The 17,180-nt window shown below is 37.6% G+C and overlaps 1 protein-coding gene across 9 annotated transcripts in view; it reads right to left on the bottom strand.

The window, feature by feature from the left end:
* ITPRID1 (ITPR interacting domain containing 1) overlaps positions 1-17,180 on the bottom strand; it is a 114,929-nt gene that overhangs the window by 54,077 nt on the left and 43,672 nt on the right. For 7 of the 9 annotated variants that reach the window (XM_046670795.1, XM_046670798.1, XM_046670796.1 and 4 more), the window contains 5 exons: positions 15,444-15,495; positions 13,372-13,458; positions 11,206-11,408; positions 7,494-8,062; positions 3,163-3,220 (listed from right to left, as the gene is read on the bottom strand). In XM_046670795.1, the coding sequence (XP_046526751.1) occupies positions 3,163-3,220; positions 7,494-8,062; positions 11,206-11,408; positions 13,372-13,458; positions 15,444-15,495 (969 nt within the window). Of the gene's footprint in view, positions 1-3,162; positions 3,221-7,493; positions 8,063-9,850; positions 9,970-10,484; positions 10,590-11,205; positions 11,409-13,371; positions 13,459-15,443; positions 15,496-17,180 lie in introns of those variants that run through there. The other 2 variants (XM_046670803.1, XM_046670804.1) reach the window with 2 other exon arrangements.

Genomic DNA, 17,180 nt, shown 5'->3' with positions numbered 1-17,180 from the left:
TTCAGCATGATTATAATAAGCTTATCTGTTCATTCCAACATCTGAGTTTTCTCATGGTTTGTCTCTATTAATTGTATTGTAGTTTTTCCCTGGGTATAGTATATATTTTCTTGTTTCTTCATACTCCAGTAATTTTTTATTGCACCTGGACATGGTGAATGGTATGCTATTTTAACAGGCAGGAAAACTGGCTGGAATTGAATTCCAATTGGAAATACCAGTCCACTTCTTTTAGCCTTAGCTGAGATTCTTGACGTCTTCCCCATGTATGTTTAGTCTAAGAATTGGCTAGAGTCTTGGGCAGATTTCACACTCAGACCTTGAGGTTTTTCCTCTCTGGCTCTCTTCTTTCTGAGATTTCTCCACTCACTTTCAAGCTGTTGTGATTGTGCCAAACCCTGTCTTCTGATTTTTTATAGCCAGTAAGACTACTAATTTCTATAAAAATTTTAGAATGGGGTCAATTAGATCCTGCCCTCAGGCTAAAAGACTTAAACAGGAAACCCACCCAGTATCATTTTTCCAAGTATTGATGGCTTCGCCACTATCTACCTGCTTTTGGTCACTCTCCAGTGCCTTTAGGTAGGAGTTTTTAAACTATTTTGTCCAGAGTTTAGTTATCTGTGAGAGGGTTGGCCTGTTAGGGGTTACTCTGCTATTATAAGAAACAGAATGAAACATTGTGTATTTTATCTGCAAGGAATGTTTACTCATGGAGATTCTTCTCTTACATAGACACAACGTCTTCATACATCTCATTGAGAATATTCATTTCTGAGGATTTCTAATGATTCTTTGTAGTCATTCTTTTATTGGTAGGCATTTCTTCTGAATAGCCTCTGAGTGTGAACTGCTAGATCTTATTGTGGTAATTTTGCTGTGTTCGCTGATTTTATAAAGTGACAGGTAATGTATGTCTTGTCCAATTTGAGAGTTAAGTGAGATTCTTTTGGAAACTATCACCTTAATGTGTTAGTACAGTTCTACAGTGGAGTTGTCTCCTTAATCCTTAAGTGAGCCTTTCCTATAGAGTTGTTTGCAAATTCACCCACAATATGTCCCACACAAATTCCTCAAGGCTTCTGGAATGTGGATAGTTGACTCCCCCTACACCCTTTTAAAAGGCACTGTTATATATTTCCTCTTTATATTTATATTCCTTTGTCATTTCAGTGATAATTTTTCAGGAGTGAAGGGAGGATGGTATATTTGTGACCTTTGGTCCCTACCTTTTATAAGAGGTGGTTTTGCTCAAAATCATTAGAAAAATGTTTAAATACACTTCTTAAGCTAATATTCAAAGTATTGTGCATGAGTAGATAAAATATAGCCTTTAAAATTTCTTTTAACAAAGTTTTAAAGGTATTTGAGGAGTTCATCACATGCCTTTGTCTATTTGTGTATATATATGTGGCTTAAAATCAAATTTATTATTATGTTTTATGGTTCTGTGGGTTGATCCAGCTCAGCTATGCAGTTGCCACTTGGATTTCTTCATGCAGTTGCATTCAAATGGCATCTGGGTTGGAGTCATCTGAAAATTTGACTGGGCTGGACATCTAAGATGGCTTATTCACATGGGAGTTCATTCAAGACTGTCCACCAGAGTGCCTGCATGTGTCATCTCCATGTGGTTTGGGCTTTTCACAACATGGGTGCTGAGTTTCCAGAGGCAATGTTCCAAGAGCAGGTATCTTAAGAGCCAGGAAGAAGCCAGGTGGGTTAAGGGCTATGCTCTGGAAATAGGACAGCATCACTTTTTGCCATATCCTATAGGTCAAAACAGTCCATGTGCCTTCTTCTTTTGAATGAAGTCATCTTTTGAACTTTGAGTCAAAAATTCATTCATGAATATATATGAATATATATTTATTTATATATATATATATTATTCATTCATATATATATATCAAAGTAATAATTTCTCCCTTTCTCTGTTAATTGAACTAGTTTTGCTTATTTTTTCTCAGTCCTCGTTTTTCTTGGTTTACCAATAATGTTTTTGAAAGTAATAAAATCAAATTTGCTTTACTATAATTTAGATTTTCTCCATTAGGCTAACCTTCAACTATCTTACTTTGCTCTCTGAATTTAAGATTAAATGTAGATGAGTGCTTTTGCCTAACTTCTCAAATCATTTTGTGGAATGATTGGCATGACTTACATGATATCAGCAAACCTCTTAATTGAATGTCAAGGAAGGCAGTTCCTATTGGCAAGGGGACCTCCAGCTTCATTGAGAAGCATTCAATTAAATGGAAAACAGATGCTTATTTTTGTCTTATAAACCTCAATGCAGGTTATGTGGTAATTACTTCAAAGAGCAGGATAACAATTTATGTAATCAGCAGGACCCTATAATTACTAATGCATAATTTCTAAACAGCATTTAGCAAAATGAGACCCATACATACACTTTGTAATGAAAAAGATGTGTTTGACACCACACTAAATTAAATTAAAAATTTGCATATTTTCTTCCAGGAAATGCACTAGCTTCATCTGTTTTATTTTGCTTCACTAATCCCTGCCTACTTTTAGCTCTGTTATAGGATCACGGAAATGCTGAATCACAACGATGGCTGAATGGGCACATAAGAACCCAGAGTAGAAAAAGACTTTCTTCCCTGTTGTCTGGGATAATATAACATTCTAGGAGATGATTTGCAAAGTTACATCTAGGCAGTTTGTTTCCACTGAAAGTCACTTAATTTAAAATATGTGCTGGCAGAGAACTTAAAAACTATCTGCACTTATCTCTTTATTACAGATGGAAAAACTGAGGCCCAGTAAAATGATATGACTTGTGCAACATCAAGCAGTTGGCAGGAGGAGCCAGAAAGTATTCACCCAGTTAATCCCAGTCCTATGTGACATCCATTCCACTATCCTGGTCGGATCATATAGAGTTAATGTTAGGCAAACCACATACTACATTAGCCCCAGGGATACTGAACATTTCTGTAGTAAGTATGTTGAAATTTACGTGTACACTGCTAGTAGGTTGTTAATATAGTAGGTAGAAACAGTAGTAGTAGTAGTAGATATGGCATCTCTTGGAGGTAATTTAAGTTCTACCTATTAAGAAAGTTGAGTACCAGTTATTTACATTCTATTTCCCAAAGACCACTCATGAATTTGCACTTCTTGATGAATTCTTACCTACAGTTCCTGAAGTCGCGTCAAGAGGATTACCAGTCTCTTCTTCAAAGCTCTGGACCTGAGGCACCAAAATGTATCAATCTCATTAAAAATGTTTTCATAATAAATTCACTTCATTTATTGAATCAACATATAATAAGTGCCTACTGGCTACTGCTAAGAGGATTAAACACGATTTCTGAACTCAAATAGCTTACAGTGTGCTACAGGCAGGTGGCATGTAGAAGGCACTCACAAAGATTCAAACAACTAAAGGAGTTCCGGAGAGGCCAAGGGAAAGATCACTTCCAAATGGGAGGAATAGAGGTGTTGCCTGGAAGACGTGGCATTTGAACTGAACTTAAATAATAATATTATCATTCGAGATTTGTTTTGTTGTTCCTAAGGAGCTTTAAATATATTTGGAGAAAGCAAGTTATTTAAGCTCTTTAAGGAATTTATTTACAACTTGGTAAATTTAGGGAGAGCAATTCAGAAAATTCACAACTTAGACAGCTTAGACATATAAAGCTTAGACAGCTCCAAGAAACTTGATTTCTCAATTGATAGAGCAGAATTTACTTCTAAAATTCTTTTAAGAAATGAATAAGTATTACTAATTTAATAAGAATAATTAAAATTATTGTCAAAACAAAAACTTTTCTTCAAAAATAATAATATAGTTTACTATAGAAATTTCATAAATATAAAAAGTTAAAGAAGATAAAACAGCTACTGTTAATATTTTGGACTGTGCCTTTGCAGGTTTTCTTTTTAATACATTTATTATGGATGTAGTTGTGTCATCAAATTTTTTCACTCACAGTTTGGAGGAGGAACTTTTTTCTCACATGATAAATTTCTTTGAAAACACCATCTTTAATGACTGCACAATTGGCCATATTTTGAAGGTACATTAATTTACTTAACAATTCTCCCAATATTGGAATGTTTTCTAAATTTTGCAAACTGAAATAATGCTGAAATAAGTATCCTTGTACTTAAATCTATTTCTACATGTCATATTATTTATTTGAGGTTGATGTGTGAATATTGAAAACTGAATCAAAGGACATAAATGTTTTAAGCCTTGTGGTACATGCGGCCAAAAATGACGTTTAACCAAGGAATAAACAGAGAACCAGGAGGATAAAGCTCAGCAATGTAAGAAAAATATTTATTCCCTCCTTTTAATCCTTCATCTCTTTTCTTCAAAGAAGTTACTTTATACTTGTAATTAATTGGACATAATTCTTAACATTATTTTTATTGGTTTTGTAACGCAACTCAAACCAGTCTGTATCATATAAATTTTCAAGTACAAGAAGAAAATTCTTTTTCTGTGACCATCATCATGGAGAAAAATCCAGTCAGTGCAATGTAAAGTACATATTCTCTATTGAAAAAGAACAAAACTAAAAAAAGTCCCAATAATTTAAAATGCAAACCAGGTGTATTCCTGGGTTTTTCACCTGACTCACATTTATCAATAAATTTAAAAACAAAGAAATAGTTATAACTTTTGAAACATTTCCCTCCTAATCAAGATGCCAACTGACACTGTTTAACAATATGGGTAACATTCTTACATGTGAGTCCTGGAGAGCAGGATCTCCATATGCAAGAGAGAGGGCAGGTTAAAGATGTTTTACTGTAGATATAAAGGAGCTTCCTGCCTTGAGTTTACATTTGCAGAAGTTTCATAAGTATTAAATTCTCTTAATATGTTTTGAAATTAAAAAAAAAGGAAGAGACTCAGTTTGACTAAGTAAAATTAAACACCAAAAATATGTTGATTTAAAAAATCTATGCCCAATTTTTGTTGGAATCATAATTCTGAGACATGAGCCAAATATTGCCAAATTCGGCCTTTAGGAAGACTTTAGGGAAAACACCATAAATTGATCTGGAGGCAAAATTAGGCCAATCATAGTTGAAATTCTGATAGCTAGATATTTAAGTACATTGGCTCATGTTTTAAATGCCATGAAAATCTACCAATTTCACACATATTTTGCATTTCTTGTAATTGAGCTTTTAAATTTGCCATTGAAAAATGACTATTAAATCTGGCATTAGCTCCCATTTAAGATGCAACCCACCCAAGCTTCATTTACTCATCCATTTTTATTGAGCGAAACAAATATTTTTCCCCCAGTCTGTGTGATGAGGATGTAGTATTTTAAATATATTTTTTAGAAAAACAAAAAATTAAAGTGGGAAATTTCTTTTATATAATTTTGAGGGCTCTCTCTGCCTTAGATACACATACAGCCTCTCACACACACAAATCTGAGTGGATGTTCAGGAAGCAACATAAGTGAAGTTGGCCATGAAGTTCAACAGAATATTCCATTTTTCTATGAAAGCCACCCACAGACTAAATTAATATTATCAGGTACTTTTAATGTTAATTTTCTTACAAGCATTTACTGAGTACCTACTATGTGGCAAAAAACATGTGAGTTTGTATTATTTTGGTATCTCTGTTCCTCCTTCCCATCCCCATAAGTACTAACAAAGGTTGTCCTTGAATAACTGTCATTTAAGAATATTTGAAAGTATATCATACAAGGACTGACTGTCTCTTCCTAGTTCTTTATGTTGAATATGATGTTTGCCTCTCCCTGTATTCTCACATATGGATGACGTACAATGAACATTATTTTCCTCTAAGTCAGTCTAGTCTGAAGCAGAAAAAACTTAGTAAGGGGACAGAAGAGTCTAACGAGCCTTGCCGATGGGCTGGAGTTTGGTGAAATTTCTTGTTTGCATCCTGGGTAATAGGGCAGCCTGACTAATGAATTGCAGATTTTCTTGATACTCTTTACAGTAATTTAACTATTAGTTTGGTAATTAACTATCTTTGCAAGAGTGAATGAAAAGAAAATACTCTTTTTTAGTGCCATCTCAGTTTATCTTCAAATCAGGGCACTTGACCAAAGGTCTGTTCATTTCCTCTATTTATAATTTTTATTCATTTTTAAGCTACTGCTTTAAATTTGCATTAACATTTTAAGGTTCTTAAAATAATTTTTGACATACGACATATGCGCATATAAACATATATACAGAGACATGAAGATCATTAATAGCTATATATTTTGAGGAAACTTTTATCTTTGTGGGTGGGGAGGGCTATCAATAGACACAGTCATCTAACTCTTGTTCTTCTTTTAAGGTTCTGGTTAAGCCTTCCTTCCTATTAGTTCCGTAATCCTTTCAGCCCCCTGGCTGGTTAAGAACCACTTTTCTTGCTCCCCAGATATCCCAAACACGTGTCTATAGTGACATAAAAATTTATCAGTAAAGCTGTCACTGTCCTTACCATGTTATTGGTTGCTGTGCCCATCCCTGCCACTGCACTGTGGTTCCCTCGAGGGCAGAGTCTGTGCCCCCCAGCCCATCAGAGTGCTTTGCATGTAGAGGGCTCAAAGGAGAGGTGCCTATATTGCATATAAATATCCTGCCACACTTCTGGATAATTTACCTGGAAAGAGGGGAAAAGCCTTTCTCTTCTGTACTTCCTGGTAATTATATTTAAGCATAGAGAAATGAGTGAAAATGTGTATACATTTTTTTTAAAAGATTGAGAAGTACAGATAAAGATGTCATCTAAATGAGGGTGAAAATTAGCATGAGTGAGTGAAGAAGATGGGGATGAAGGAGCAGAGAACATATGAAATGGAGGTCAAGCTATGTAAATATCAATAAATCTCAAAGCTAACAAACAAGATACTAATCTCATAAAATCAAAACCAAACCCCAGTCCCCATGTCTTTGTCAAAGGTTCTGCATTAGGCATCGCAGGGGAAATATTTCTACGACACACCCCTTGAGAGCAAAATCTGGTCCTCAAGGAGGTGACAGTCTTGTGGGGGAGATGTCATAACATACACACACAACATACACACACAGTCTCTTCCAGAACAAGCTGTCCCTGCCAAGCCTATGAGAACACAGAGGGGGAGTGGCGGGCAAGTTTCACTGAGTGGGAAGTAGTTGAACTGACCCTCAAAGAAGGTGAAACATGGAAAGTTAGAGAGAAGATAAAAACATGAGATGCATAGTTAAACACTGAGCAAAAGCAAAGTCAGAAATAACCCACGGATTCAATTGTGAACAATAAAAGGAAAAGGAATAGTTGAAAACAAAGGCTGGTTTCATACTAGTGTAGTTCTGACTGAAGAAACTAGAATGACCTTAGATATCCTAGACTAAAGAGGAGTTTGGAACAATGAGATGTAATGCTGAGGAGATGGAAGATGAAGTTAAATGAGGGCTGGAAGGCAAAAGATGGATTGGCAAGGGTTATTTTCCTTAGAAGTTGAGCACATAGGGACAACACTGACCTCTTCCATCTCAAAGGAGTCTGGTGCTTTGCCCGCAAGACGAGACAAGCTCTTAAGCTTGTTAGTCTGAATTGAGTTCTCCTTTGGAGTTCTGTCCTTGACTGACCTCTCAGACACATTGGAAGGAAGAGCATTCTTGGCCAACATGGATGAGTGAGTCTTGCTCAGAAGAGCTTGGGGAGGATGATGAGGTACCAAGTCAACACAGGTTTGGGGAGACTGATGCTCTGCGGAAGGAGACAAATGACTGTGGTCATAGCTGTTTGTCGCAGCTGGTAACTCTGTTCCACACTCTCCTGGTTTTGCAGAGGGAATGGAAAATCTGTCCCTCATGTTCAATGACTCTGATTCTTCTGGGCTACAATCCCTCCTAAGGTTTTGCTTTGAAGCTCTCCTGAAAAGTTCACCCATTCTTCTCTGATGCTCTTTAGCTCCACTCACTGAGGTTCTTTGCACACTTTTTCCTTCATCTTTCTCTTCAGTTTTGTTTTGCAGAATGTTAACATCATTCAGCAAAGATGAAAAGGCATTGGCCACATGGTCCAGAATTTCCAACTGTCGGAAACGGCCTGAACAACACAAGGAATACACAATTTTTAGACTGGGTCTTTTCAGTGAAATTGCATTAATGTAGTCAAAACTCAAGAAGTTCATTAACGTGTGATTTTCAAGACGGGAAGGACTTTAAGCTTTTGGAACTCCAGTTGTTCTCAGTACATGCCACTGGTTATTATGGAGGTATTTCCCCTGCATAATGAGATATCACTATGTTATGGGGAAAGGAAATACCTTTTATATTTTGTTGAATATGCATAACTATATAGACTTATATATACCTATAGTTGTTACATATGAATCCATAAAAACTATAGGCAAGGATGAATCTTGAATTTAATCTTGTGTATTAAACTAAACGTCAAAGAGTGAGCCCAGCTCTTTCATATGAGTTGAACTCGAGTATTCTTCCACAGTTTTAGGTGGTAGATATCCTCATCATTGCCTCCATCATCTCCATCCATACTGTCACCAGGGAGTGCGGAAAGGTCATGGCGTATGGAGTCAGAAGGCATGACTCCAAATCCCAGGTCAACCATTCACTGGAAGTGTGACCACAAAGTAAATGAATTAATAGATATACGATGGTCAGCCCTTTGTCAGGAATACGGTAAATGGTCAGTTTCTTCATGTGGAGAATGAGGGTAACAATACCTGTCTTACGTATCTCACATTTGTTGTGAAAAACAAAATGCTATATAAATATCATTTGTTAAAATTATAAATGTGCAAGACTCAGGACAGGAATATAATGTCCTCAGTCTTCCAAGAGAAGATAGTCATTAATGTGAAAACCCATTCTCTGTGAAACCAGCTCTTCAGCTTGTATGTCTTTCTGGATGGTCTGGTCTCAATCTTTTAGGCAATATGCAAGTATTGACAATTAGCATATTGGGGGTACCTAATGCAGCAAGAGCTAATGTGGGGACACATTGTCACTTTGAAAAAAAGTGGTGAAAAACATTTTTGGTATCTCTAGATAATAAAACCAAAGTAATGGAAAAAGAATATTTTGTTTTTATTACACAGCCTTCTCTCAACTCCAGCGATAACATGAAGGGTTGCATAATTCAGCAACGGTAAAGGCCACATTGGTGGGTAAGGATGCTGTCCTCTATCCTGTTGCTTGCACCATCACGGCAATGCTACTGACTCTTCCATGATCCTATATTGGTATTTGTTTCCTTCACTTGAAAGGGAAAAATATTGACTATTCATCCTTCTACTCCAAAAAATGTGATGGGCTTCTCACAGAGGACTGTGATATTCTCTCAATACCTGGAGGAACTCTCACGTTCTGGATGCTTTCAGAAGCATTCTCATTACGTTTCCCCCTAAATTCAGCTTTAGTTGAGGCTAAATCTCTTTTGCCCAAAGTTATGACTCAACACAAGTCTACTTTTACGATTGTCTTAACATCCATCCTACAGCAGATTTTTGTACTTAGACTAAGAGAAAACCTATCAATTTAATTGGTTCAGTCAATTCAGAGAACACAATAATGTGAAGCATTGGATGAGTGGGATTTTTTTTTTGCTTTTGGGTAGATTGAACAATGAACCAATTGATTCCCATCCTCTCAAGTTTGAAACTTTTGTATTGACTTTGAATAAGATATTTTTCCATTCTGTCTTTAGAACAACCAACGAATTTTATTATTTTTTGTTTTACATTTGACCCTCTCAGGTTTCTTGAATCAAAAGTGTCCTGGTAAGTATTGAGTGAGAATAGTTACTATGCACAGTGTTAGTGCTAGTTAGAGCAGTGTTAAGTGGTGGGAATAAGCAAGGGCCCATAATCACCGGATTGGGGGCCAACTCTTGCTTCCTCCATATCCGTATGTCAATTTCATCTGTAAAATGTTTACTTCACAGATCAGCTCAAATGCTCCTCAAATATTGACAAGTGTTGTTTTTCTCCCCAAATGAAGAACTGATCAAAGAACTTGCATCTCCCTGTGGCTTGAAGGAGAAGACAACAAAAAATAATAGTAATTTATTCTAAAAGGTAAAGAAATGTTACAATGCAGCACCTCCAAATTTATATACTCTTTTTAAAAATTCTCATTGTTGAGATTTTTTAGACCCATTTTATTTAGCTGAAAGCAGAGGAATCAGAAACTAAAAGAAAAAAATCTAAGATATTTGTTTGAGGGAAATACTTTATCTCATTTGACTTTCCTTTTGGTGAATTGACTTATTTAAAGGAACCTATTTCAGAAATAGAATTTTGCCATTTTCCCTAGTCCAGAATTCTGCAACCTCTATTCCACAGAAGAGATGTTCCTCAATGCTCCTCCAAGAGGGGTTCTTTATTTCAGAGGTTTTGAAAACACTGCACTGCATCCCCTCTAGGAGACTGAAAGAGCACCTCAGCATATTGAACAAATCCTGCAAGACATCTTTCCCTCAAATTATTTGAGCATAGTACACATACCCCAAGAATATCCATAGTAATGTCCTAGAGAAAAGTATTCCATTGACCACCAGTTGGGGAAAAAACAGCAGCATGCATGATAAATAAAAGGTTTAGGCATAATTAATCCAAAAATCTGGAGATATGACAGATTAATAGCTCATGGTGGTTCTAAGTCTCACAGATGAGGAATCTAAGTTTTCCCCTAGTGACTCTTGATAAGCCTTGTCAGATCCTGGTTTCTCTGCCTCCTGGGCATGTGACTATGGTATACGTTAGTGCTGTTCACCAGTCTTGTCAGTTTTCTTCCTTCTGGACGTATGGTAGGATTGCACATTCTCACCCCTTTAGCGTTAAATGTGGCCACATGACTTCTATTGGACAACAAAATCTGAGCAGACCTGACGTGCATAAAATCTGAGCAGAAGGATTTAAGAGTCAAATGTAGTTCTCCATTTCCACCTTTTCTCTGCTATTGCAACCAGCGATGTTCCAGATGGTGGGGCCAAGTCCATGAATGAAAACAACATGGAGCAGATACACACACCTTCCCTAATGCACACACCAATCTGCAGTGGACATGTCAAGTGATCAAAACATCAACTTTGCTCTTTTAAGCCACAGTGATAGAGGGGTTGATTGCTACTGCACATATCTCCCGGACCATCCCTCCTCATATTGAGGCTCATCGGCCCGCTCAGTGCCATTGCCGAGATTTGGATGCCACGGGGTCCTCACTTACTGTACAAGTTAGGGTTCTCAATGTCCATTCGCTGCTTTTGAGCTTCAAGAAAAACACGGATATTGATTCCTCTGGCAGCTGAGCCACGACCCAGGAATCTGGCTGGGATTCGTGTGCAGATGTCCGGCTCGTCAGCACCAAACCCCAGATCCAAGAGAATCTCCACTGGATCTTTTTCCCAAAATTCCAGCCATTCAGGAACGCTGTGGTAAAAATATGAATATCTTTATCTGGTTACAGTTCACTTCACCAAAAGCCATTTTTTTTCTAGTCACCTCAACCACCCAACCTTCCAGAAATTAAGTGGAAGAGGAATCTGAATAGGCAAACAGACGGGGCATTTACTAGAGCTCATATATACTTACTTAAAGGACAGTTTTAGGGATTGCTTGCCTGTATCTTACGTGCGATACTAGTGAATTTGCTTATTCTGCTTTCCATTTCACAATAGGCAAATGTTAAATTAGATATGTCAGGGAGATTGTGGGGCAGAAGCCAGAGGCAGTGCACTGACAACCACAACAAGATGGTAATTGATGACAATACGAAACAGAAAACAAACTGTAAACAGCAGACTCAAAGCAGAATATTTTCAAAGAGTATCAGTCTGGGACATCCTTGGCTACATAAGACTGTTGAAGATATCACTAAATGCAGACTACAAGGTCTGACGTTTACAAATAATGATTTGAAGTTCCTAGGTAGGGTTAAAATATGTTCTGTATTTTTTTGGACTTGGCTGAGAAGGAAGAAGTGCTTTCATCAAATTGTTTTGTCCAGCTTTGGCAGTTAAAATGACAATCTTCAGTTACCTGGAAATTATATTTATGAATATCAACTCACTTCCCAATTACTCAACTTTTCAGTGACTTGCTATGGGCTTTTTCAGACTCATGGACTCTGTGGGAATCAGAGTTTCTGAGGAGGTTTTCCTGGGTTTGCTGGGTTCTTTTGTTGAAGTTTGTTCGCCTTTACATTGCATGCAACACTAAGGAGCTTATTTGAGATAGTTTGGATAATTTTACTTTCATGACTCCATCATTTAAATTGGATTCATTACAATTCATTTATTTAGCCATTCACACATTCAACAATGGCCGCCTATAGTCTCACTGGCAGGCCCACTTACAGGACATCACCCAACATCATGTTCACACGCTCTAATGTGACGGAGGTATCTAGTGCTTTGCCTCTTGATTCCATCAAGGAAGAAAAGATAAACCAAGAACACTTACAGTGGACCTTAAAGGGCTCAGCTAGGATATCTTAATCATTGGAAAAAATATAAGAACTGGGGGTGCAAATCACTTGATATCATAATATAGGAGGTTCAAGGGAGAAAGGAATTCTTGTAAGAAATCTGAATTGTACGTGAAATATTTCATCTATCTTATGGAACTTGTACAAATTTTATCTTACTTATATCAATATTTATTGAACATCTATCATGTTCTAAGTTCTCTGCTAGGCACCCAAGGCATACAAGGAACGAAGACATAGTTCTGCCTTCCAAAGGCTTACAGTCTTATGGCCAAGAATGTAATTATTGATTGATTTGTTGTTAAACGTGTTTTCAATATCATTAACTCTTTTTTATTTATATTTAATTCTGCAAGAAATACAGGAAATACCCTCATCTTGTTAAAAAATTATAATATTACACATAAGGCTCTCTCTCTCCCTGGCCATTACTCCCACCAATCCTGACCTCCTTCCTGCTAAATTTATGTGTATCCTGCCAGACATTTTTCTACATAGTTACATGCATACTGCATAGTTTTCACTTGTTTGCTTTATAAATAGTGACATACTCTATGTGTCTTTCTGCATCTTGCTTTTTTCCCTTAAAAATATGAATTACTAAATTAGTGTACATATCACTACCTATTCCTTTTATCACTGTATTGAATTCCATACAATGAGTGGGCCAATGGTTTATTTGGCCTCCCCATTGACAGATATTTAGTCTAATTTCACTGACTATTTTATATTGTGTCTTGTTCTGTTTTATGAACAGGTCCTTATTGTTGGAGCTTAGAAATCCTTTATTCATTCTCTCATCCATCCATTCAACAAGTATTTCTCAAGTGCTTATTTATAATTTCATGGAATCCATTGTTGCACAGAATGATTTCTCTGGATGAAAAGTGCCTGGAAATCACATACCTTTGTGGTATACTTGCAGCAGAATGGCAAGAGTTGAAGCTGGTCCCTCTGGATAGAGTGGGAGTTTCTGAAAAGTGATGCAAAGATCTACAGTGGGGTGGGAGGGAGGGAAATACCAAGGATGAGACGAGATGTGTCGATTTAGATCGTGCCCCGGGAGGTCATTGTGAATCTTTCCCTTCCAGAGCAAACATCTGCATTTCCTCTTCATTTCTAATAATCTCATAACGGCCATGCCTTTGAAGAAGAGAGAGCATACAACAAGGAGCTGCTCCTCTTTTCAAGAGCGTTGTGTTACAGAAGGTGTGAGAATTTAAGTGTTAGGTGCCCGCTAGTGCTCATTATAAAGGTGACAGAATGTCTCACTTTTGACAGATGGCAAATCTTTGGGGAACCTTTCAGGAACACAGCTTCGCTAGGCACCAACTTTCAGGAAGAAGTTAAAATTATGCGATGAAACAGGTACAGCGAGCAGCCACTGAAGCGACTCTGCATTAATTCTCATAATGGTGAAGGATTTCATATTGCATGGTTAACAGTCTCTCAGTGCTGTCTCCAGGGCTCCTACAGCCATCCATATGCAACAGTTACAAACTCCTTTACTCCCCAAAACTGAGTGTCACTCTATCTAAATAGGCTTGCATTGCAAGTCATTTGAGAGTGCTTCTAAACAGAATGGAACCCTGTTATAATGTGGTTCAATTTTATACAGCTCAGATACATGATAGACACATCTAGCCTTGTCAAATATAACAGCCAGTTGGCACAAAATTGGAATTTATCAAAGAATGCAATATAGATACCAGTTTTCCCAAGGAGACCGAGTTATCCTATTTGGGCTGCTGAATTTGCTTTAGTCCTGTCCACATGTAGTAAGAATAGCGTGGCCCTGCCTCTTCTTTGTTCAATTGCTGCTCTGCATTAAGGCCAAGAAAGTGCATGTTTTGGCATAATAAAGACTGTTTTTATGGTGAACTTGCTGGAAGCCTTGAAGGCAGGCAGAATAGAGCCTTTCACTTACTGCCTCACCTCGGTCTGTATTAGGCCTGCCAGGATTTCTGTTTCACTCCGGGATTGTGGCTCAGACTTTGTTTTGTAAGGTTCAGCAGAGCTACCCAGAAACTGCCCTAGTTTTGAATCCGGAAGAATCCATGTGTATAACAGTTCTAATCAAGCCATGTGAGCACAAGTAAGTCACTGACCTTTCTTCTCATTTTCCTTTTCAACAAACTGAGAGAGTTGGTTGAGAGATTTCTGTGGTGCCTCATGGCTCTATGATTCTGTGAGAAGCAAAAACAGCTAATTCTTTAAGAGGGAAAAACTGAAAAAGTAGCCTTTTAGGTGTGAGTCGGTAGGAGTTGGAGCGGTACAATATTGAATATTTGGTTTTCAACTAGTTGGAATTATCCTGAAAAGGCAAGGGTGGCTGAAGCATGGGAAGCAGAGTTCCCAGTCTCAGAAAGGTCACAGTCTATTCCAGTGGTTCTTAAACTAGAGTATGCCTTAGAATCACCCGAAGGGCTTGCAAAAACACGGATTTCTTCTGAACCTTACCTCGGGGCTTTCTGATTCAGAGTGTGTGGGATGGGGCTTGTAAACGTACAATTCTGTTAAGTTCCCAGGTGATGCTGATGTTGCTGTTTGGGACCACTTTGAGACCTAGTCTATCCTCATCCTAAGAGACCCTCACTGCTTTCTACCTAGCATTGGGAATTGTTCAACAAATAACATGATAATTAATAACGTTGATAATGTGAAAATATGAATGTAACTCTTACGAACAGGTCTTTATGAACAGTTGAATTGTAGTAGAATGCCATTTATGCATATGTCTAAATTAAATTCCCCTCCCACATCAGCATTTGTTGATTTAATTTGCTTTCTCCTTTTTGACATTTAATGAACCTCTGTTTCTCATAAGGCTAATGAAAACATTCTAGGCACTGGGGCTAAAGCAGCGACAAGATCCCAACATTCATGGCATTCTTGAGAAACTTCCTTACTTCCATTTCCTTTTTGAAAGAGGTGTCTGTGAAACACTGGAGTGAAGTAACACTGGTTCTACCACCTACCTCATATAGTCTTTCACGGTCATTTGAACCATTCCTTGTTCATACAAAGAAACTGCAACAAAAAAAGGGGAGATGAGCTTAATTTCCTTTTATCTCATGGAAGATTTTCTCATTCTCAAATGAACCAATGGGGGATTTATTTCCATATTTGAGACTGTATAGGCCTGACATACAACACAGCGCTGCAGTGAACAAGGCAGAATGTAGTCAATGGTTAAATAGTTTGACCAGCACTTGAAGAAAGCTGGTACTTGCTGAGCGAAGAGGGAAGTCAGTGGCAAATGAGATAGCCAGCAAAGGTTTCATGGAGGAAGCACAGTACTTATCTAGGATTTTCAAGAAAGGGGATAATTTGATGGATGGAAAAGAGGTGTTGCTGTAAAAGCAGAGTGTCTATAGCAAGTGTCTAAAGGACAGTAACAGGGCTAGTCTGATTAGATCATAGAGCATTTTGAAATACTCTCTCATGGTATAAAAGGATGAGGAGTAAGGATGGGGACCAACAAAAGAATACATGAAAGACCCAGCATTTATTGAGCATCTTCTATTCATTTCAATCATGAATAAACCCAATTCATGATTTTAATCCATATCATCCAATCCCTATAACAACCTTATAATTTAGGATCTATCCTTATTTTTCAGGTGGGAAAACTGAGATTCATAAAGGAATGAATCCATGATCGCACAGTCAAAAGTAGCAGATCCGGAAATTTATCATTGCCTTTATTATTAATTATAGCAATAATAGTTACTATTTATTTATCATTAAATTTGTGTAAGGCAATGTGCCGAGCATGTTACATGCAGAATCTCTTTTAATTCTCACAACAAATCCAATAAATAGGTATTATTAATCCCCACTTAACAGAGGGTCAAACTGAGGCTCAGAGAGGTTAAATAAATTTCCTATGACCAGCAGGATGCCACAGCTTATTTTAGTTTGTTGCTGCTGTTTCTTTTCAAAACACCATACTGCCAACAGAATGTCTTGTAGCTTATTTGAAAACCAGAAAGAGGAGTTTATATGTATGTGTCAGGACAAGGGAAACCATGAAAGGTTTTTGAGCAAACAAATAAATGTGAGAAGGACAGTGTTGAAGGTCCATTTGCCTGCTTAGTGTGGCTGGGGACAGAATGTAAGAGCTAAATATTGGATGTCAGAGAGGCCCATTCGGGGGCCATTGTAGTATTCAGAACCTGTGTCATGACATAGCATTGCGGAAGACAGCGGCAGAAGGAAATGTCCAGAATGTGGGCCAATTCCTCAGAAGGTTCACCAGTCTCCCCATTTCCTCTCCCTTGTGGCTCTCCTGGGTGCAAATGTTTGACCTAAACAAACTGGGAAGAGTGGCGACCCTACACTTCTATGAGAATGTGAAGTTTTCCACCATAAGAAAGATAATACAGGTTGGGAGAAATTTTGGAAAAACAAATCTGAATGACTGAAACATATGTAAGAAGGCTGAAAATAGTAAACGGCTCTCCAGTCTGGAGCCAGAGTTCTTGTCTGAGTAGGGGTCTATGAATAGATCTCAAGGTATCTGTGAACTTGTCTCTGAATGCCAAATTTTTGGAGTGGAGATAAGAATACCCATAGTTTTCAGCTGTTTTTTCAAAGACTCAGTGACCCTGCCAAATGGAAAAGGAACACTAGTCTAGAAGAAAAAAGACTAGAGGTGTCTTATGGAGGTGTGAGCAAATAGTGGACTCTTTGCTAAGCCCAGAAATACATGA

The sequence above is a fragment of the Equus quagga genome, chromosome 8, assembly GCF_021613505.1.
Source record: "Equus quagga isolate Etosha38 chromosome 8, UCLA_HA_Equagga_1.0, whole genome shotgun sequence".
Taxonomy (NCBI): Eukaryota; Metazoa; Chordata; class Mammalia; order Perissodactyla; family Equidae; genus Equus; species Equus quagga.
This window is presented reverse-complemented; position numbering and strand designations above follow the sequence as displayed.